This window comes from Centroberyx affinis, unplaced genomic scaffold (assembly GCF_046629955.1).
Source record: "Centroberyx affinis isolate AG114_WGS23_722 - 3 ecotype Tasmania unplaced genomic scaffold, CSIRO-AGI_Caff_v1 ptg004333l_1, whole genome shotgun sequence".
In the NCBI taxonomy this organism is placed as follows: domain Eukaryota; kingdom Metazoa; phylum Chordata; class Actinopteri; order Beryciformes; family Berycidae; genus Centroberyx; species Centroberyx affinis.
In genome coordinates this window covers 16,240-40,621 of record NW_027282039.1, presented here as the reverse complement: position 1 = coordinate 40,621, position 24,382 = coordinate 16,240, and the positions used below count along the sequence as shown (strand labels likewise).

Below are 24,382 nucleotides of genomic sequence, written 5' to 3'. Positions count from 1 at the left end.
TGTGTTTTGTGAAATGTCGTGTTTTCTGAATTGTCGTGTTTTCAGAAATGTCGTTGTGTTTTGTAAAATGTCGTGTTTTGTGAAATGTTGTGTTTTGTAAAATGTCGTTGTGTTTTCTGAAATGTCGTTGTGTTTTCCATCCCCGTGACATCACCAGCTAGCTCGATGGAAGGTGGCTGCGCCCTAGTGGCGAAAAAGTTAACTGTTGTTTATTTTTCCAGCAAATCTAGGTGAATTTCAGGCTTGAATGCAGTGTCCTGTCTTGTCTGAGGTAAAATGCAAATAAACCATATAGTCATAGAGTAGTAACCATAGAGTCATATTATCAAATGCTGCATCTCCACTTTAAGCTGTGCTGTGGTCAATAAGTCTTTTAAGTGTTTTATAGCTCACAGTTGTTAGTGTAATGTGAAATGGCAAATGTCTTTACATGCCGCTGTGGCCTTTTGTTAAAATCTGTAAAAGATTATGTAGATGATCAAGTACTACACAGACATGATGGTAATGGTCAATATCCATGTTGTGTTGCTGACTGCAAACGTCTATTTGTCAAGTACAGTGCTTTTAAAACGCATTGTCATGGACACCACAAGAACCCCTCTGTGTCAGAATTGGACATTATGCAAGGACCATATGGCTGATTCTAGAATTGCGGGTACATTTCAAGTACAGAAAGAAAACCAAAAATAGGATTTTTTTTCCCATTCAACATGTTTTATTATCATAGAACACATTTTAAATTTAACATTATCAATGTTTGCTGATCTTAAACCTGTAATATTTAAAACATTTTTTCTGAAAATCAATGTACTAACAGAAAAATCGGTCAACTCTGTTATAGACAAATTGGGTTAAAAATATATAGTCAACAAATGTTATATAATTTAAAACCATGCCTTCCCTAAGAGAACGTCTGTCTCTACATCCATTAATTCAACTTTAAATCTAATAAAATAAAGACTTTTTGTTTTGGAGTAAAAAAATCTAAAAAATTAAGTGACAAGTTGCCAAGATAGTGTGCATTTTCTCTAAATATAGTTTTAAAAATGAATGAAATGCTTTGAAATTTAATGTGATAAGAATATTAGTTATGACACAGCTTCTGATCATTTTGTTAACAATAAAACATATCTAATGATCATTTTAAAAACAAAACCTTACAAAAACAGAGTTGACACTGATGATAACAGAGTTGATCTGAATAACAGAGTTGACCACCCGTAGTTAAAAGAACAAAAACAACAACATTTAGTACCTGACTCTGAACCTTTTTAAACCATTTTTAAATATAAAAACAATTATTTAATCCTAACAAATATCTCTGAATTACAGATATTTAATGAACTTATGAACTGAAATGAACTGATGAACTGAACTGCATGTTTCTTGTTTATTATTGATCTAGAAAATAAGACAGCTGTCAAAATATATTGTAATGTATATTACTCAAAATGTTTTTGACTGATGTGCATCATATTGTTGAAAATTCAAGGGCAACCAGGAATTCAACACAGCTTGCCCAGAACATAAGCAAGCACACTAACCAGTCAGCTAGGGTCCAACCTATTAGTCAAGGGCTAGAGAGCTTACACATCCATGGTCATTATGCTGCCCCCTTCCTTTGGGAAGCGTGGCCCCCATGTTCACCATACCAGCTCTCTCACACCCTTCATTCATTGGCGATTTCTCCCCAAATTTGTTTGTTTATTTCTACATGACGTCCCGTTACTGGGGTTGGTTGTGGGATGATTCTGAGGACATCATCAAAGAGATACCACAAAGTATCTTCACGGTTTGGCCAGAAGAAGCGATTTCTCCCCACTTTGTGCATGCAAGTGACTTTTGCATGTGTCTCATTGACCTCGACAATGGTCCCAGGATAAATGTCATTGTCATATTTGAGGACACACCACTGTCCAATGATCTCTTTGCTTTCCCACTTGATTTCATCTGTTGTCTGCACTTGTTGCTGTTCAGTGGTATCAGAAGCGATGGGCTGAATATCAGATTCGGTGGTGGCAGAAACCATGGGGTGGACATCAGATTCGGTGGTGGCAGAAACCGTGGGGTTGACATTAGATTCGGTGGTGGCAGAAAGGATGGGCTGGACATCAAATTCAAACCTTTGTGTGTTATGACATGAACACTCAAGAATTTGCTTAGTTGAGCAGAGACAGCTGACATCTCTGTAGATGACCTTTCCTGGTGTGAGAGTGATCATCTGATGGAGGCGCATTGTCGAAGGAACCACTGGGAGTCGTTTTGGCATCTTGTGTACAGCTTTGTCCACAGCTTCCTCGTCAATGTAGAACAGCTGTACAGAGGTTTGGACACCCAGTAGACAGTCATACAATTGCTTTGCATTTGGTATGTCTTTTCCTTGACTGACCAATCTGTCTGCTGTTCCTTTTAAAACCCCACCCACTCCATCTGGAGCACCTTTTCCGTGACTTGCTTCAAAGAAGCTCCATGTGCCTTTCTTGAAGCCCTTCTTGAACAACTCTGTGCTCAGCATATAGAAATTTCCCTTCTGCCGATATTGGGTGCATGGTCCATCGCTAAAAAAATGAACCACAGTTACTGATGGATGGTGGGTTTTCACATGATCTAGCACAGGGGACAGGTGTGTCCATATAGCAGGTGGACTTTTCTCCTTTGATGCTGAGATGGTTGTGAAGCACAAATGTTTGTCCACTTCACCTACATGAAGGATCCCTGTATGCAGAGTTGCCTGCTTCTGAGAGGAAGCGAAGTGAACAGCCTGAATCTCTGCTGACAATTTGCATGAGTAATTTTCAGAAAAATCTATGTGAATCAAACACTCATTAGATTTCATGTTTTTCTTGAGCTCACGGTAGTGGATGTATTGTGTTTTGATATTGAATTGATGCCTTGTGTAAACTCTCAGCTGGTTCTGGAACATATCAATCATATCTCCCAGAGAACTCTCCATCTCCTTTTTCACAGTCATTCGGACTGGTTGAGATTCTTTCTCGCTTTCTTTGGTTTTCTTCCTTCTTTCTCCCAGTTCAGTTGTCCACTGAACAAATTTCACTGGAGCCTCAGCATCATAGACATGGTTGAACTGATAGACATCATTTCTGCATTTGGCACAATCTCCATATGTGCATTCTTTGCTTGCAGGGTCACAGCATATTGAGTTTGCAATGATTTCCAAGTCAGTCGTCTCAAGAAGTTGGAGTGTATGAAGCTTCTGAGCAAGGAAGGATACGTTTTCATGAACTTTACAGAGACAGGTTTCTCTGTCAGATATGGAAGGGTGGACAACCCAGAAAGGACGCATCCAACAGAAAAGTGCATATGACAGCCGACCTGATGGATTTTCAAGAAGGAATTTGCGATGGAGATTTTTCAAGGTATCATTTAGAAACCTTTTTTGCATTTTTGCTTTCCCCCTCGTGATGGTTTGTTTTTTCCCTGCAGTCAAGCGGCTGACATCATCTCGCAAGAAGAATTCCCGTACCTTATTTTGGAGCTTGCTTTGTGTCGATTGATATTTTCTTCTTTGAAAAGACAGTTCACTTTGGTTCCTCTTGCCAAACCGCTTTCTTGAAAAACCAAGTGAGGTCTGTGTTGTTTTCTGTAATTTGTAGTTTTTTATGATCTTTCCTGACACAATTCGTGATATCATCTGACGCACTCTCTCTTCTTTAGTTTCTTGGTATTTTTGTCTGATATTATTTATCAGAGCGTTGTGAAAAAAGAGAGTTCTTTGAACCTCTGCAGGGACTTTATGTCTTCCTATCTGTTTCCGCGTTTTTGATTGAGGGGATTCAGACACACGCGTCAGTCTCTGGATGCGTTTCTGGTATTTTCGGACAGCGGTTGTTTTCTTTTTCAGCAAAATCTTTAATTTTTGAATTTCTCTGTATAATTTGGAGTTCTCCCGTTTTATTTTTCTTCGTCCTGACCTCCTTTGTCTGAAACGATAACAACAAATTATGATTGAATTTAAAGTAGCCTATTTCACTTATTATTATTCAACTTGTTTAGAACATGGGAAGCTGATTTAAAGGCACACTCCTTAATCCCTAACAATGCATTGTATTTTTCAAGAAATGGGTATTTATCATTAAAGGTACACTATGCAACTTTTTACATGCCTACAAACAAAGAGACAGAGCTGTTGATACAAGGAATAGCAGTTTGCAAGAGCCAACATGAGTTTTGGATGTACTTTAAAGGGTTTGTTTACACTTGCATTGTTTGTAAACATTAGAGCAACACAAGCTTGTATTTTGAGTTATGGTGGGGTGAGAACGAAAAGGGAACAATGTCCATCTAGAAGTCATACAGTTAAAGAATATAGGACTATATAAACAAAATTATTACTCAAAAAGTTACATAGTGCACCTTTAATTAAATGTGTAAACAAACTATACAGAAATTATGGAGTATACCTTTAAGACATAACACCTTAGAAACAGTTCAGTTTATATATTATAATTTTGACAACACATCAAAGAACTACACTTTTCTCAATCTACCTATAACTTAGTGTACAGTTACTCTAATTTAATTTTAGACCCATGGACCTATGCACTCATCTAACCTGGATGTCTGTGGTTCAGGGTCTGGTTCAGGACTTTGTGGTGGTGTCATCTCTACGAGTCTCTGCCTTCTTGCTCTGCACTTCTGCTGCGCCTCTCTCCAATACCTGCGCTTATACCTTTGCTCCCTTTCACCCATGTCGGCCACGCTGCTCGTCTGTCCTGCATCTCTCCTTTTGTGCCATCTATTTCTGTCTTTTTGCAAATTTTCTGCCTGTCTTACAGGGTCGGCATCTCGCCGTGCCCTGTATTGGCGCTGTCTTTCTGCTGCTGACAGCTTCATCTACCTAGAACAGAAATTATTAAAATTTCCTTAACCTGGAATGGTGTACCTAAACTGTACCTTTACACTGGAATGACCCACATCCATAATAAATGTTGTAAAATAATGTAAAATGCTTAAATGTGGTTGGGAACATTTGACTCTGTTACTCATCGTCAACTCTGTTATCATTAAACTGAGTAAAACATTAACAGAGTTGACGGTAACAGAGTTGACATTTTCCACCATTTTGTGCCTTAACTCAATGTGCTAACCTCAAACCAGATAGCACATGGCATGTCTAAAAACAGAATTTTATGTATTTTTATCAGATTATTGTTTTTCAAAAATTTAACGAGAGATTCACTGCAATATCACAATAACAGATTTGACAAATAATTAATCTACTGTTGGTGTATCCTCCCATTTTGTACAAAATAATGAGAGAAGGAGCATGACATACCTCCCTCTCCTACAGATGTTTCCCGCCAGAGGAAGTGACATCACTGAGTGCAGGTCACATGCTTTATATATGAAGGCTTTGGAGATTTTTTTGCAGTTTTATAACAGAGGTAACAGAGTTGACCAGAACATAGGGACAGGATCAAAATGTATTTTTTTATTACAGAAATTACATATAATACAGAAAATAAATATTCTCAGCAATTGATTTTATAACTGTTAATAGAGTAAGCACAAAAAAACTGAAAATTACACTTAATTCTTCTATGTTATTTCAAGTTGAATGTATGACTCAGGAGCTGAAGACAGTTAATAATAGGTGGGGTGGAAGTGATTTGGTTAATATTTTATGTATAAATTATGCTTAAAATATACATCAAGCATTATTATTAGTGAGTCTTTAATGTAATTACTATTATTATTTAAAACTGATTCACTAAAGACCATTTTGGAGGGAAATAACAAAAGCTTAACCTGGGAGACGCGAAATGTACCCACAATTCTATAATCAGCCATATACATGTGAGAACATAAGTTGTCAGAAACAGTGCACAGATCTCAAAGACCTCCTTGCACATCTCAGGTCACATCTTTCCAAAAGTGAGTTGGTAAACTATCCATTTGCTAATTGTGGCAAAACATTTAAGGTAAGGTCATCATTTACTTCCCATATATCCAGGATCCATAAACATGCAATAGCAGGGCAAGTATCCGCTACATGTTCTGCAGAGTTGGTGCGTACTGAGCTGGCTTCTGATGTGATCGAAACTGATACAGGTGAAAATGCAACTGAATCTGAGGATATGGTAGATGACATTGATATGAGAGCCATGTACATGAAAAATCTCTGTATTTTACATGAAACTGCAGGCAAAACACCTCATTCCTTCATCCACCATACAGATGATTGTCGAAGAGATAAATGGCGTACATATTTGCAGTCCACACACAAAAAAGCAATTCAAAGAGGAACTTAAAGCGAGAACAAACCTCTCTGACTGATGTAGAAGCAGCTTTGAGTACTTTGGCAGATTCGCATTCTTCATGCAGCTTTCCTCTCTCTACAGAAAATACCAGGAAGCAGTTTTCCACAAGAACTTCTCATATGTGCACCCACAACCTATTCACCTAGGGACAGATAAGAACAGAAGAGACCGGTATGCACAGTACATCCCTCTCAAAGAAACTTTGAAAGCTACATTAAAAGATCCTGTGGTGTGGCAGGAATGTGTGAAGATGTGAAATGTCCCTCCTACTGTTAACCGATGTGTGTGATGGATCAGTGTTCAATACCAATGCTTTGTGTATGCAGCCAGGTATAAGTTTAAAGCCTATTTTGTACCAGGATGCTTTTGAGGTAGTCAACCCTCTTGGCTCGGCAAAGAAAATCACAAGATAGTGTTTGGTGTACTTTACACTTGCCAACTTTGAGCCGTTCTATCAGTCAAGTGTTGATCACCTGCAGCTGTTGCTTTTGTGCACAGAGTGAGATTTCAAATACTTCGGGCATGAGAAATTGTTTTCAAGGATGCTGTCAGACGTGAGAGAGCTAGAAGACAATCATCTAGTCATTTCTTCAGGTCATACTGTACGGCCACAGTCTTGTGCATCGTTGGTGACAATTTCGGATCCCGCTGCATTGGTGGTTATGCTGAAAATTTCAGTAATTCTTCTCACTGCTGTAGGTACTGCTTGGTACCCAGAGAGGAAATCGGCAATGTGAGTGTCTGGTTTCCAGTGAGGACAGTTGAGAATTACAAAGAGGCAGTGCAGCTACTACAAGACAGTGAGGCAACAACTGTAAATAGAGTGAAATTTGACTCACTTTTCAATGGTCTTCAGTATTTTCATGTATGTCAGCCAGGCCTTCCACCGTGCACAGGCCATGACTTATTTGAAGGAGTAGTTGCCTATGACCTTTCCATTTACATACAGTACTTCATGAAAGTAAAGAAATGGATGACTTAGCAGCAGCTCAACTGGCAAATCAAACAGTTCAAGTACCTGGGTTCTGATGCTAGTTCTGTTCCTTCAGAAGTCAGTGAACGTGGAATTAAGACTGGTGGGCAGGCAGCCGAGACTTGGTGTTTGCTGAGATTCCTTCCCATCATTACTGGGGACAAAATCAAAGACACCCAGGACCAGGTATGGCAGCTAGTGATAATGCTAAAGGAAGTAGCTGAGTTAGTCTGTGCCCCCAAGATATCTGTTGCCCAAGTTAGTTTCCTCCAGGTCCACATTCAAGAATATCTTGAAACAAGGAAGCATCTAAACATCGAACAAAAAGTTCGGAACTTTGTGTTTGGTAGATTATTTCTCTGTTGTAACAATGCTTCTTGGCAATACATTTTATACCGTTGGAAAGCCTGTTTATTTCCCTTTTAAATGGTGCCTCATTTGTAAGGAACATGCATTTGTGGGATGAGCAGCACAGCTGAGTATGTGGGTTGCGCTCATGTAAAATTTGCCAAATCTTCTCTGCCAATGCCAAACAGCTTATTCTGCTGTTGCTATTGACTCTTGTTTGGTGCTGTTTGGTGGATTGGATGATTGAAGTCTATCAGTAACAAGGAAGAAACAAGACATATTGGCAATTTTACAATTTATTCATTTAACAAACAGTCAGGAGCCTCAGTAGCGTGTGGAAGAACCATACACAGCCACAACAGCCTGGCACCTCCTCATCATGCTGGTCACCAGCCTGGTCACACACTGCTGTGGGATGGCATTCCACTCCTCAACCAGGATTTGTCGCAAGTCAGCCAACGTGGTTGTGTCGGTCACTCTAGCACGAACAGCACGCCCAAGCTGATCCCATAAGTGTTCAATTGGGTTGAGGTCAGGACTCTTGGCAGGCCATTCCATTCTCTCTACTCCTAAATTCTGGAGGTAGTCTCTGATAAACCCCGCTCTGTGGGGGCGAGCGTTGTCATCTTGGAGGATGGAGTTCGGTCCCAGACTGAGGAGATATGGGATTGCCAATGGTTGCGGAAACTCATCTCGATATCTCTCTGCGTTGAGATCGCCTCCAATGATGACAAGCCTTGTTTTTCCAGTGATGGCGATGCCGCCCCACACCATCACACTGCCTCCACCAAAAGGTGTTACTCTATCGGTGCAGCAATCAGCATAGCGTTCTCCCCATCTTCTCCACACTTTGACCCTACGATCCAACTTCCGTAGGCAGAATCTGGACTCATCGCTGAACATAACATTCCTCCACATGTTCAGGTTCCAGTGCAGGTGCCAATCAGGTACCTGATTGTCAGCACCTGGGGGTACCGGAAGCTCAAAACAAGAGTCAATAGCAACAGCAGAATAAGCTGTTTGGCGTTGGCAGAGAAGATTTGGCAAATTTTTCATGAGCGCAACCCACATACTCAGCTGTGCTGCTCATTCCACAAATGCATGTTCCTTACAAATGGGGCACCATTTAAAAGGGAAATAAACAGGCTTTCCAACGGTATAAAATGTATTGCCAAGAAGCATTGTTACAACAGAGAAATAATCTACCAAACACAAAGTTCCCAACTTTTTGTTCGATGTTTATTTCCCTCTGACAAACTGAAACCAAAGCATCACCACCTCCTCCACTACCCATCTTTGATCATGAGGCTTGGCCCACTAATTCGCTTGTGGACATTGAGGTTTGAGAGCAAGCATTCATACTTTAAATGATGCGTGAGGAGGACACAAAACTTCAAAAATGTTTGTCAGACTCTTGCAAACAATCACCAGCTGCTTCAGTCCTACATGAACTCAAGCTCCTTCTTTCCTCCAGCTTTGCAAGTGAAAGACTCCTCCACTTACCATGCTGAGCTATACAGCAGTAAAGTACGCAATGCTGTTGAGGCGAGCTTGGTCACACCTGACTTTGTGTCCACAGAAGTACGCTTTCAGGAACTGTCTGTAGAAAGGGTTCCTTTCTATGCCTTAAGCATGACGAGTCTGTGGAATTTGGACAAATTGAGCTCGTTCTGATGAAAGAAAACAAAGATGTGTATTTTCTTGTGACGCCACACTCATCATCTTACATGCCAGAGTATGGGCTCCTTAAAGTTGTAGAAGCTGCAAGGGATATGCTTTGCATTAATGCTGATCAGTGTCTGGATTTTTATCCACTGGCTGCATACAGTGTGTTTGCAATGAAAGTAATATCCCTGAAGCATAGTGTTTTGGATGTTTCCATTTAACTGATCATTAATTTCCCCTTTTTAGCCATGGATCACCACACTTATTAAAGAAGCACCAATACCAATATGCGGTGGTGTGCTGCCAATATAGCACACCAGCTACACTGCAACCCATTTTGGATGCCCTCCAACACCTTGGGGTGGAAACGGTTGATGATATGAAGCTTGTCCAGATAGATGACCTTGCAGGCGTGCTCAAACCCATTCAAGCAAGGAAGCTTCTTGCACACGTAAAAAGTAAGTCAAGGCCCAATCCGTAATATGAGTATGTTGTACCAGTTGCATTGTTGGGCTACTATGTCATTGGAATGAAAACATATTTCACTTCCAAATTGATTGCCTGAACTCTGTAATGATTGACAGAATGTGACAGCTAGTCACCAGCTTCAAATAAGCCTATAATTTGAACCTTTGAATGTATTTTTGATTGTAAATATTGACACAAAGGGCCTGTATTTTGAATAGAAGTGATATCTATGTATTCCATCCACAATTTCTACAAAGTAGTGTATTTACACAAAGATGAATCCCTGTTAAAGGATGACACTGATCTTTTTAAAGACCCTATAGACAACTTTTTTGCTTTAACTTATCATTATAAAGTAAATGTTGATTGCAGTGTAATGGCTATAGATTGGTTCCCTATAAGCCACGCTTTCACTATGCTGTCTGCCACCGGGTACGATCTCCCGGGAGAATGAAGGCTCGATTTACGGCACAAAGGAAGTGTGTCATCCATTGCGCAACCAAAAGAAGACTAGAATAGGTTTTCCCCGGTAGCTATTGGTAGCTACCGGGGAAAACACACAACCTGCCTACTTAATACTACCGGATGTTTTACTCTGGCTTTATCATAGCACTGAGATCAGGGTTTCTAGTTCAAATTGCGATTCTTGCGGTTGTTTCGTGCTTTGGACAGTAGCCAGGCTGCTGGCAGCGTTAGCCATGTTGCTAACGCTACCACTAGCAGCCAGAAAACGAACCAGGAGCTACAAGGAAGCCAGGACCAGCCAGAAACAAATGTCTATGCTTGTTTCTGGAACAAAAGAATCAAACATCTAACTATGTTTGTTTCTGGCTGCTAGCGTTAGCGTTAGCTAGCGTTAGCAACGTTAGCCATGTTGCTAACGCTAGCTACGCTAGCTAACGCTAACGCTAGCAGCCAGAAACAAACAAATGATCCATTGTCCGTTTGATAATCTAAACAAAGAACACGTTTTCTTGCAGTGGCCTTTCTAAAATGAGCAGTGGTGAAAGTTACTACATTGTGTTATGATAAATGAGTTGATAAGCAGACAGATGGTTTGTTCTATTGCACGGAGCTAGGCTCTAACAGAAAGCAATCTGGTTGTCTTTGCAACAGCGGCGCAAACAACAATACCACTTGGAAACACTAGGGGGGGACAACGGGGGGAAAGTTGAAAAGTTGTCTGTATTCACTTTAAGACTTAAAAAGATCACTGTCATCCTTTAACATCATTTAACAATGTCTGTGCTTGTAACAACGCATTATGTAATAACACCGCATTATTTAATAACTTGACAAAATGTAATACATTTTTACTTACGTAATAACACCCGCATTTTATAATAATCTGCCGCATTTGTAATACACAGCCTGAATGCAATATGTAATAAATTTCCCCGCATTTTGTAATAAATTATTACATATTGCGGTGGTTATTACAAAATACGGGAGTTGCACTTTTTTTAAAAATAAAAATGTAATAATATGGTGCATTATAACCAACCAAAAAATCTGGGAATTGCTATGAAAATACTGACTAGTTAGCCTAACAAATCAATCTTGAATTAATTGGTTCCACAAAGCCAACGTAATCAGGGTAATTCAAGGCTGTTTTGAACAATCAAGATAATTGTGTACTATAGTATACATATACTTTTAATTTACACATTCATGTCTGAGTGTTTAACCTATGCATGTGCAAACATTTCATATGTATGTATATGAGTATATGTATGTGTGTTTCAGATATGAATGTGTGTGTTTCATATTAAGCATAGTTTGAAATATAGCCTACACAGCCCCTCACAGATTTCATAAAAAAGGTCTAGTTCACTGCCCGCAACCACACACACACACACACACACACAGAGAAGAAACCAGGTCAAAATCAGAAAACAATGATCACTTTCAACAAACTACATTGGAACTGAAGCCAAACGGCTCAGCCCTACAGGGCTCTGGTCCCTTCCCAGTTAACAGTTAGGCTACTAACCAGTTAAAGGAACATTTCGCCGTCATTGTTGTGGACATTATGTCAATCTTGAAAGTTTCCTGAATTCATAGAAGCAATTTATTTTCAAATCGACCAAATATTGCCGGAAAAATGCCATTTTTCTGCATGTTGAGCTGTTCCGAGTTGTTCCAGCAGATACTACAATACCCAGTGTTCATTGTGAATGCTGGCCTCCGAGATCCATGACAACTCCCGCCCCCAGGTGGAGCTGAGTGTGTCCGCTACGTCCGCTTGTCAATGTAAAATCCAGGAGCAGCTTTGTTGCTAACGTCTGTGGCAAAAGGAGTTTCGTTTTTAGCTTTCTTTTAGTGTTTTTGAATATAAGAGAAAAATGCCGTCTTGGTGTGCAGTGCCCAACTGCAAAAGTGTTAAAACGGATGAGGGAGGAGCGAGCTATCACCACTTTCCAGTAAAAGACGCTGTCCGTTGCAAGGAATGGCTCCGACTTATACAGAATCCAAAATACAATGAAGACTGTCCGGTGAGCAAGTTGAAGAATATCCATATCTGCAGTTTACATTTCACAGAAGAAAACTTTGTACGAGATATGAAGGCCGAGTTGATTGGGGGCAGCAAAATAAAAAATTAAAACCTGACGCCAATCCATCCACCGGCCGACGTATGGATGTAGGTGTGGTTGTGCCGCAGCCACCAGGGAAACGAAGCAGGACAGATCAGGTGAGTTTTCCAAATTTCTAGCTAATTAACATAATTTATGAATACAGTGGCTTTTGTCTAAGACCCATTCATACCTAGAGCGACAACTATAAAGATAACTATAAACTATAACAATGTGCTCTTGTTAAAGCATTCACACTACAACGATATCAGTGCTGAATATTCAGATTCAGAAAAATGGAGCATGATTAGTTTACCGACGTGCTTTTATTTTACTCGCTCGTAAATAACGGCACAGCCTAAGTAAATAACGGCACAGCCTAAGGATTTGGGTTCATGGATTGCCGCAAAAGAGAGAGGAGCTGGCAGATAATAATGCTCTTTTACGGTGCTTTCATGACGTTATTGTGCTTTGTTTATATGAGAGCTAATGGTACTAATGGTCACCAAGTGAAGCTATTCATTTCTTTACCAGTAGGTGACTCTGAGCACCATCTGCTGTGGATCAAAGACTAAGTGTCCTGTAGCCCAGGTTGAGAGAAACACCTGTAACGTCACCGTGGCTAAACCGTCTACTGGAGGGACACATGTTGTTACCTCCCGGTCATTAGGATAATAGCGCATATCTGGTTACAATGGGCCAAGGCATGATGCTGTTTTCTTAGTTAGCTGCGAATTAACTGTTCATTCCAATCAAATGTAGTAATACTAAGATTCAAAAATCCATGCAACAACCATTGTCCTGTGGTAATGGGCATTAGCTTTCCAGATAATATAGTGCCCCAGCGTACATGGCGCTTAAATCCCCGTCTTCTATCTAACCAAGATTTTGTTAACATTTTGTTTGTTGACATCTTGACAACTGATCTTGCCGAGGATCTTAATCGAAAGTCCTGCTTGAATTACTATGAGTCTGGAGAACGTGCCAGTAAACTTCTGTGTCATCAATTAAGACAATCGGCGGCAACAAGTTTCATTACTGAAATTGGCTTAGCTAATGGTGGTAGCACCACAGAACAAAAGGGTATAAACAAACAATTTGAAGAATTCTACAAAGATTTATACAAATCGGAAGCAGGGGATAATATTTTAATTGCGGAGTTCTTCAGTAATTTAGAGATGCTGTCCCTGGATCGAGACAATGTTAATACACTTGAAGAACCTCTTACGCTGGCTGAAATTGAAAGAGCCATTAGTCTTCCCTGCAAAATTGACACCACTTTTATGTGAAGTATATGAAGAAGCCTTGCAGAAGAAAACACTAACAATGACACAGGCAACAATATCTGTCCTTCTCAAAAAGGGTAAAGACCCATTACAATGTGACTCCTATCGTCCAATTAGTCTGCTCTGTTGTGGCCACAAAATTTTGACTAAGACCCTTGCGGCGAGACTTGAACCAGCCATGCACACGATAATTCACAAGGACCAAACAGGCTTTATGACTGGCAGGCAACTAGCGGGCAATTTACGCTGTCTCTTCAATATACTATATTTGCCAAACACTGCTCACACACAAGAGGTACTAATATCATTGGATGCGCACAATAGGATAGAATATAATTATTTATTTGCAGCCCTTAAAAAGATTGGTTTTGGACCTAAATTTTGCAACTGGGTGAGTGTTTTGTACTCTAATCCACAGGCCTCAGTACGCACTAATAACTTCATATCAATTTTTTCCCCTTTTTCAGAGGCACTAGACAGGGTTGTCCCCTGTCCCCGCTACTGTTTAACATTGCCATAGAACTGTGCCATCTAGCTGTGTCTTTAAAGGAGGATACTGGCTTAGTGGGCATAGAGAGAGGCGGCCTTAACCATAAACTTTCGTTATATGCTGATGATCTCCTTTTATATCTCTCGCACCCAGATACATCCATTGCATTAGATATCATCTCTAAATGTGGGGAGATTTCCAGCTATAAAATTAATTTATCGAAAAGCTTAATTTTTCCCATAAGTACAACTGCAAGACAGATGTCATTTGATGCGTTCCCATTCACAGTCACACTTGATGCTTTTACCTATTTAGGTGTTTGTGTAACTGAGAAATATAAAGATTTGTTCAATCATAATTTTAGGGTGGCACTGGAGAGAGCTAGACAGGACTTGACTAGATGGTCATCCCTCCCATTATCCCTAGCAGGTAGGATTAACTCCATTAAAATGACCATAATGCCAAGATTTTTATTTCTGTTCTACACAATACCTGTCTTCATTCCAAAATCATTCTTTAGAGAACTGAATAAATATATATCCAACTTTATATGGAATAGAACTATTCTGCGAATTAGGAAGGCATTTCTGGAGAGGCCGAGGGAGAACGGAGATTTAGCGTTACCGAATCTTATGCATTATTACTGGGTAGCTAAACTTCATGGGTTGTCGTATTGGGTATCTGACATTCCTGAACGTGAGGCACCGGTATGGTCTCTAATGGAGCAATACTTTAGCTCAGTGGTTCTCAACCTTTTTCATATCAAGGACCCCTAATTTAGTCCACATTAGGGCCACGGACCCCAATTTAATGAGATTTGGCATCTCGGACCCAAATCTGAGAATATTGCTAGATATGATTTTGTCCAGAATTCCATGACTATCTGTATTGTAGGTAGAGAGATAACAGTGAAACTATGATCAAAACAGTCTTACTTCTACATTCTTTAATTGTGTCAATTTCTTGTAAATGAAGTAATGAAGAAGTTTAACAATTCATCAATTTGCTGGGGACCCCCTGGAAGCCCCTCAAGGACCTGGTGGTCCCCGGAATCCACGTTGAGAACCACTGCCTTAGCTCACCTAACTCCTTGCCCGCTTTAGTGTGTGCTCCAATGCCGATTAGCAAGTGTTACTTTAAGAATAATCCAGTAATTGGGGGTTCCCTCAGAATTTGGTCACAATTTAGAGTCCACTTTGGACACAAAAAACCACTACCTTCAAGCCCTATTCTAGCTAACCCCTACTTTCCTCCCTCTCTCATGGATTCAGCATTTAATTTGTGGACTAGTAGAGGACTTAAATGTGTAAGAGATCTTTTCAAAGATGATTCTTTTGTCTCCTTCAAAGAAAGTGTCCATCCGCCATGGTGTCTTTAGGATTGTCCATCAGTGGTGCTCTCAATTTTCAAAGTTCATCCATGGCATTCAGAACTTCTACAAATCCCCTGTATTGGCCATCAGGGGAAGGGTACTGTGCTCTAACTTTCTTGATTACACAGTTGGCAGGATTAGGCTGTAGGCGGCCAGGCGATATTGCCTATAGAGAGAGCAAAAGAAGAGGAAAAAAGGTTATTGTCCTGGCAGTTTGGTAGCTATAAAAAAAAAACATTTCGGTAGGCTACTCATTGGACAGTAACCAAAAGAATTTAACAAAGGACAGAAAACAAGACAAATGTGCAGAGATAGTAAAGCACATAGTACTGTAACAACACACTAAAACATTACAATATCAAACTTAGTGGTCAGCTGGAAGGAATCCAACCAACGATAGCAACATTACAACTACTCATTGGTTTTTAAAACAAAGAGCCATGGCAGATGTAGAGGAAATGTAAATAAACTGTGCACCACTAGGCCTGTAGGTGTCACTGCAGGTTGATTGTAAGTTTTCACTACTACCTCTGTTAGCTCCTCTCAGAGCAAAATATAAATACCAACCGGTGCCTAGTGTCTGGTGAGAACAATAATTTCACTGCTAGGGTGATGACCTCTTGTAAAAAATAAAGCATAATCAACAGCAGTCAACTGAGTTTGCTTATTGAAGAAATTCCACCACACACTAACCAAGGTTACCATAAAGTAGTACATATAGAGCTACAGATGTGGGATAATTTATTTGGTAATCCATTTGGCTCACGTTAGCCTGCTATGTAACTACCTGCACATTTAGCCACATTTAGCATTCAGTGTCGAAGATTATTAGGTTACTTGATCTGAGCTCGTTAGCCATGTTGTAAAATATGTACTTAATGCACGGTCATACGCCCTCCCGGACCCGCTGGCTTAGGTTGCCTCTTCCAATTTAGCTTGGGAATGCGGAAAAAAGTCTCCAAGACACCTCTATCCAAATGCGGACCCAAACTTTCATGTTCTGTTTCACAAATTGGATCTCCCTCTGGCTTTGCTTGTTTGTCCAACAGAAATTGTCCCCGTTGAAATTCGTGGCAACATAGGGACTCTGCTTCAGTAGGCATTGGTGTACACTGTTAACAGGTACACCACCAGTCACTGTTAGCCCAGGGCGGTTCCATGCTAACATCTTCCCCGGGCCGATGTAGCTGCAAGGGTTCGTACAAGTAGGGCTGAACAGTAGACTCCGCCAAAATACAATAAAATGTCTGCTCATACATCGTGTCCTCTACAGGTACTTCTCGGGCTGCCATTTAAATTTTTTTCCCGAAGCTTTCCACAAGGTGAAGTGTGGAGGCGGATGTGTAAGGGCTTCCCTGTCGCGGTCGGAGTGCCTGCCCATCTCTAGTCTATGTACCCGCCCCTTGAAGCCGAGCCGCCAATCCAGGAAGAGAACGCTTGTAGTTTCTAGCAGTTGGAAATCCCTGCCGATGACGTCATCCGGCGGTTTAATTTTGGGACTTCCCACAGCCTGCCTCTGAGACACAGAGCGAGTAGAGAGACATAGTGCCGTCTCATAGCATGTAAAGATCGAACAAAAAGTTCGGAAATTTGTGTTTGGTAGATTATTTCTCTGTTGTAACAATGCTTCTTGGCAATACATTTTATACTGTTGGAAAGCCTGTTTATTTCCCTTTTAAATGGTGCCCCATTTGTAAGGAACATGCATTTGTGGGATGAGCAGCACAGCTGAGTATGTGGGTTGCGCTCATGAAAAATTTGCCAAATCTTCTCTGCCAATGCCAAACACAAATTTCCGAACTTTTTGTTCGATGTTTATTAGTGAGGACCAATACATAAGGTGTAAAAATAGCGAAGTGTTCCTTTAATAATGCATTAGTGTAAATAGGCTATATCACACACAATATCGGTCCTATCAAGAGCTCAATCATTTTGTGAATGAAAAAATGTTTTCAATCCAATCAAACACTGCAGAAAAAGGGTATTCTAATATCAATTTGAGGTTTTAAACAAGATTATGTACAATTAATATAATTATAAAAGTATTTAAACAGTGATTTAGCTATGCTTGAGGCTGTTGGTGTCTAAGTCAAGTGTATTTATAAGGCCCTTCATCACAAGCTAAGGAATTTACAATGAGCCTACCTAGATCTAAATGACACTCACAAAACAAAATGATGTAATAGATGAGGAGAAACTCCCAAGAAAAACCTAACAAGGGAAAAAATGGAAGAAATTATTAGAGCCTAAACGGTCTTAAACCTCAGTCAACATCTATTTGGTTCATCTATTTTTTTTACACCATTAACTGCATGATCACTTTTGGTCTGAATTTTTAAAATGGCACGTCTATCAAAGTAATTCTCAAAATTTCTCTTGACTTGCAGCAGCCTGGTGCAGTTTCACCTGGTAACAGTAACCTCTGAATGAATGTGAAAATTTCAATCACTAAGTACCAACACTAGCTTCTTTTTGTATACACAAAGTGACATAATCTAGAAATACTAATACGGGTTGAGTGCTTTCTTATCTTGTATGGAAACATATTTTTCTTAGTTTCTGGAAAATGGAAACTGTAACTTGCCTGTTACACTAAATGAAAGTGAAAAAGTATGATTTCATGGGTTTTCATTTCAGGCCTCAAGACAATAAAAACTGCAATACTACTACTGTCTCTACACTACAGGATCCCATCCAAATCTATTGAGATTCACATCTCAATGTCAGTACTAATGCTGATATTTTTGGACTGAAGCTGCTGATATTTAATATCTTTAAATTTGACAGTGTTTACCCCAGAATGTTATTCTTGTCAGGGTGGAAAAGCCTCTGAAACTGCATTTAGACCATCATGGGAGTTGGTAGTTCACTTTAAGACAACCAGTGTAGTATAAATTAATAAATTGTAATCAAACTGCATCATATCCATCAGAAGCGGATGGCACTGACATCTGGTCCATATCTGAGTTATAACAAGGCCAATATTGGTCCAATAAATTGACAAACCAAGATCGGCCTAACCCTTGAATGTCATTATTCAAGCAGACAGATACATGAATCAAAGACACGTTTATGTGACATTTCATCACTCTTTTTCGAGGAGTGGAATATGTTTCAGTCACTGTTAACATGGAATGGAGCTTTGCAAAGATGAACTAATGCTTAGGGGAAGTCACAGCGACAGGATAAGGTTGCAGAGGTTTCGACACCGCCCATTTCCTGTGATGACATGTTTACTGTCTATCAGGTTCAGCTTCAGAAAACACGTCTTCATGACTTTTTCCATAAATAATAATAATAATAAATCATATCACACATTTTTTTTTGACAGTTGATGTGATCTGTAGCTCTTACTGCATATGACAAAGACACACACTCTCTCACTTCCTATGCCTTGAAGTCATTAACAGATACAAGACCTCACTCCAGTCTCTCAATAAATTGCTTCATCTTCCTCTGTTATTTCCGTCTTTCTTTTTCACCTCTCACTGGAGAGTTTGAACATCAGCGAAGATGTCTGAGGACCTTTACACCATGTTAGACATGACAAAGAAGGTCAGACACAAAGGGGAAAGGGAGAAGGCGATAGAGAAAACAGGAGAGTGGGAGGAGAGGACGGTGGATATCTATGTTAGCGCCGCTAGCCTTGGAGATCATGACCCCGGTTTTGGGACACAGCAGGCTGTAATACAGGACACAGGAGGAGGGCAACATGGAGGTAACACACTTTTATTTTGCTGAAAATATTAGTTAATACAGGCACCAAAAGCATTTTGTAGACTTCACAGATTTTGAACATAGGTTTCTGAAATTTTCGTCAAATTATTGGTGTGAAAATCGAAGTAGAAGTAAAAAAAAATTGAAGTATTTTTTAAATTAAAATATGTTTGTGAAAAAGAGAAGTCAATTAGAATACAAATACCTAATCCTTGGTCCTATATGTCCTATATGTTTTTTAGCATAGTTAATTAAGTCTTGTCAGTGATGTGAATGAACATCATTGTGTTTTATGTTTGCGTTAATATGGGTTTTTATAATTATTATGTTTATTGATCCGTATATTTTGTATATTTCGCAAACGCTAAATAAAAAATAAACATAAAAAAAGTACAGAGTACTCTGAGTAAATGTAATTACTTAAAAACATAGACATAGAAAATGGAAAAAGGACGAGAAGACAGAGTTCTAACTAGGTTCCTTTAATTGAAAAAAAAAAAATTGCGGAAAAAAAGTAAGGCATATCTGATATAATGCTTCAGTAAACACTGAGTGTTTTAATAAGCATGGTCATATAGAAGTATGAGTACATTTATGAGTGCCCGTATAATGCATAGATACAGAAAGTGTTAACACTTTTGGAACAATTTGTTTTGTGTTAAAGACGCCATACTAATAAAACTGTCTTGACACAAAGCTTCGGTAACGCTTTATTTTCCAGGTCCACAATTTCCTAATAATTTCCTAGAAAGGAACTGTTAATTTCTTAGGAAATTTCCTGGAAAGAATTATGTAGTAGTTATATAGAAAATGTATGCATAATTTCATGGTTCTGTCTTGGAAACTTACCAACTACCATTGAACTCTTTCTCTATTTCCCCTATAATTAATACATCATTTCATGGTTCTTTCCAGGAAAGATTAAGCAATGGATTGAGCAAAGGAAATTGCGGACCGGGAAAATAAAGCGTTACCAAAGCATCGAGTTAAAAAAAAACGCCTGATAAATTTGCCTATTGCCTCTGTTAACCCAGAGAAGAGTCAGTGCAGAGCTCTTGCACTCTGGCTGGGGCTGCTGTGTCTTCTCCTGCTGGCTGGATTCATTGGCCTGGCCATTCACCGTGAGTCTCTCCTTCAATAAGCAGCATCTGACTTTGTTTCTGAAACAACTTTGTTTCTGAGACTGTCTTTGTGTGTGAGAGAGAGAGAGATAGAGAGAAAGAGAACAAGATTACACTTTACAATAAGGGTAAAGTGTAATTAAGGGTTAGTTAATACTTAATAAGCATTAACTAACCCTTAATTAACAGTTAACTAATGTGTCTGGTAATCATTTACTAATGGTGTTCATTAACTAAGGTATTAATTTATACATTATTTAATAGTCATCTTTATAAACTATTAAATAATGTACAAATTAATACCTTAGTTAACATGAACACCATTAGTAAATTACACATTAGTTGACTGTTAATTAAGGGTTAGTTAATGCTTATTAAGCATTAACTAACCCTTAACTTGGTGTACCCCTATTGTAAAGTGTTACCGAGAAAAAATGCACAGAGGATCATATAAACATATGCAACCAACAATTTCAACATGTTAAATGCATTGATGAGTAGTAGTGCAGTATGAAATAAGTGACAAAATATTATTCAATATACAGTATATAACGAATGAGAGGAAAATTATTAAAAAAAACTACATGAATATATCATATACACAGAATTACTTGCTGTACACCTTATCAAACATATTCAAGGTGGAAATGGAAAAAAATACTTGAATGACAATACCTACTCCCTAATGTAGGCCACAGCACGACTGAAACATGTTGGAATATGTTTTTAATATGTTCCTTTGAACAAACCATGAAATAAAGGATTTTTAAATGTTTTGGCTGAAGACAGCCTTGTAACTCCTTCTTTTTTCCTCAGTATTCTTTACCAGTTTTCAAAATGATAGTTCAGGAAGTACAAAACTTAGATGTCTCTCCCACAGTTTTTACTATTAGACCAAAGCCTGATGCAAGATATGTTGGTTGGTTCTCGTTCCTGTGCAGATATGATGGTGATTAAAGAGAAAAACAACTTACAGACTGGTTATAACCAGTTACAGGCCAGTTACCACAACCTGACCAAAGAGAGAAATGACACTCAGAAGAAGCCTTGCAGTGAGTCAGTGACCCTATTTCACTCTATTTCTTGATTATCATTGATTCATGCTCTTCCTGATTCGTCATTACTTTGAGGAAATGTTATAATAAGATTGTGTAATATTGAAGTAACAGTAAAGATGGATTATTTCTCTTGTTAAAAGGAGCAAACTGCTCTAAGGGGGAGCTGAACTTTGGCTGTAGTTGCTACTTCATCTCTACTGAGCAAAAAAACTGGGAGAAGAGCAGACAAGCCTGTGCAGACAGACAATCACACCTGATGATAGTAAACAGCAAAGAGGAAGAGGTATAGTGTGTGTGTGCGTGTGTCTGGCATGTGTACCACAGCAAACACACTTTATTTATAAATCATATTGTTATTTTTCTGTGATAATCAAAGTTTGTTTGTTGCTATATTTACCATTTTTTAGGAGTCCAAGCAAGGTGCTGAACCCCTTTTGTTTAGTTATGATTCTTATTAGTATTTTTCTTCTTCTTTTCAAAAAGGTACCTTTTCCTAGAACAATGAAATTTGGTGGATAGGTTTCAAACACAAACAAATTGAATGCCAAAGACATGCAAACAGGAAGTCAAGTTTTTATTCATAAATTTGACTTTCACACTTATCAAAGAACTGCATTATCATTAGAATGTTTTTTTTCTGGAAAAAATCTTTATCTGCCTCTGTGCACTGCCTCTTGGCACATATGTCCTGTCAGACCAGAGCTTAGCTTTATGGCACTTACTCTCGTTGTTCTCTCCTGACTAGATCCTTGCTTGTGTTGTATTAAAATCTCATGTGTATGTCGCTTTGGATAAAAGCGTCTGCCACAACATTTTACCAAACAAATTAACAATAGGCTATATATTAAATTAACAATGTTAATTTGTTTTGTGAAATGTGTTTTTGGTTTGTTCATTTGTTTTGTGAAATGTTGTGTTTTCGGTTTTGTTAAGTTGTTTTGTGAAATGTTGTTGTGTTTTGCACTTCAGGGCCACCATAGCCATTGGTCAAAAACATATTAGTAGGTGATTACACATCATCGAATGCCGTTGGTCAGGTGGAACGTCAATGTCACAGCACATGGTGCAAGAGTAATCTGACTGTCATGTCTGACATGCGGAAATTCCAGACGGTGGTTGAAGTGCCACAAAAATGAATGTATTTATCTATCTGTCTTTTCGATGTTGACCACATATGAACACAACAGTTAATAATTATTATAATTTGAAGTTGATTTTTGCACCTGTAATTTTCTCAAACTACTTCAGCAAAGTAACAGTAATTCTACATGAGTAGGACATTTTGGTACTCTTTCCACCCACTGTCTCTCATAATGCCTTGCACTGTCATAACTGGTACCTTTGCTAGGACATTCTCGATATTTTGAATCGGAGAGTTTGGATTGGTCTGACTGACAGAGAGCAAGAAGGGACCTGGAAGTGGGTTGATGGGACATCACTGACCATAGAGTAAGGCATTTCTTCCTTTTGTGATTCATTTCTTTGTCCTTTCAACAAATATTTTTAACTGTGTTTCAGAGCTAAATTTTTTGCTGCCTTGTATAAATAGTAGGGATGTAACAAAAGTTTGATGCAAAATTTTTGAAAATCCAAACTATTTGGCCGTGGTGCACAAATGAAGTTGACAGCGCATAGAGGTGTAATTCCTAAACGCCTGATGTTAGAGTAACCAAATTAACATACATACTGTACATGTTTGGGATGGGCCCAGAAGTGTGTCAGAACACATTTTGTCATGCTCCAAAGCACCACCATATTGCCACCTTGCAACCGCTTTCACCTACAAATTTTACATGCAGCATATTTCAACTGCCGACATCATCTTTGTATCACAGAATTTTGATACTTGTAACTGTTTGGCTGTGACACACAAAAGACGTTGATGGTGAAGACACACAAACTGGAGGGGATGCATAATTCCTTAATGCCTAGGCCTAAATGTTCAAACTTCATATAAATGTTTGCGAGGGGCATACAAGTGTGTCAGACCACATTTGGTTGTGCTCTATAGTTTTATCATAAGGCCAAAAGTTGGCCCCTGCTAATGGCCACTTGTGGCTATATTTTTTTGTTTTTTGTTACTCTTCAGGCTTATTTGGGGATGAAACCTGTAGTCACCCTGTTTATGGTTTGTCCTTTTGTTTTCCCTCAGAGATAAAAAGGGATTTTTTCTGACATAATTGTCTTCATTCAGATTTTGTACAAAATATGGTGTTCATATCAAACCATGACCCCAGTATCATGTATCAAGCCAAACCGTTAGCTGAATGTATAATTACATGCCTAATAAACAGTATTCATTTCCATTGCTTTTGACTGAACACTCCAGGTTCTGGTATCCACTTCAACCTAACAACAGCGGAGGAGGGGAAGACTGTGTTGAGTTCTACATTGGGGATCTGGCCAACAGAGGATGGAATGACTTGTCGTGTCTTGCACGTAACTACTGGATCTGTGAAAGAGCTATCTGCTGAAATCATCAATTTTACTATGTATTGGTGTAGATAGTGTATTGGTAGAGCTACATGCTATTGTATTAGTGTAGTGAGTTTGAGTAGATCCTTTGGTCTCTGGATAGACCTGCTTTTAAATTACAGCCTTCTTACATTGCTGTACCTTTCAGTTTATATTCACATTTGTATTATTTTGTTGTTAACATAGCCTCCTCAGGTTGGCTAACAGCCAACTGTCAATTTTGAGCAATAAAGTGTGTTGTATTCTGAGGGAATTAGTATGAGTATTTATCTATTTTAATCTCCTCTTTAATTACTTTACTATCCTTTTTAATATTCCTGTAAAGGACTTTCTAAACTGTGCTTCAATATAACTGCTGTATAATCAAAGCATATGATTATTTTCCCAAATAAATGTCAGTGATGCAGCAGTGAAGGAGTGGTTGACAAGCATTGATTTATACAATATATCCTGAGATACAAATTCTGACTAGTGTGATTCTCTAAGATGATGATGAAAGAGTCCCTGAGGACCCCAAGTGGTGGACTTGTTTCAGTACAACTTAGAAAATAGTCA

General features: G+C 39.0%; 1 protein-coding gene across 1 annotated transcript; it reads left to right on the top strand.

Moving 5' to 3' along the window:
- The first annotated feature begins 18,943 nt into the window (after nt 1-18,943).
- Nucleotides 18,944-24,176, top strand: LOC139664621 (CD209 antigen-like protein E). Its single transcript, XM_071543524.1, has 6 exons — nt 18,944-19,174; nt 20,208-20,294; nt 21,236-21,346; nt 21,493-21,635; nt 22,701-22,801; nt 23,682-24,176. Exons 1-6 carry the CDS (start codon nt 18,970-18,972, stop codon nt 23,824-23,826), a joined length of 792 nt encoding a protein of 263 aa, XP_071399625.1. The 5' UTR covers nt 18,944-18,969; the 3' UTR covers nt 23,827-24,176.
- The last annotated feature ends 206 nt before the right edge of the window (nt 24,177-24,382 follow it).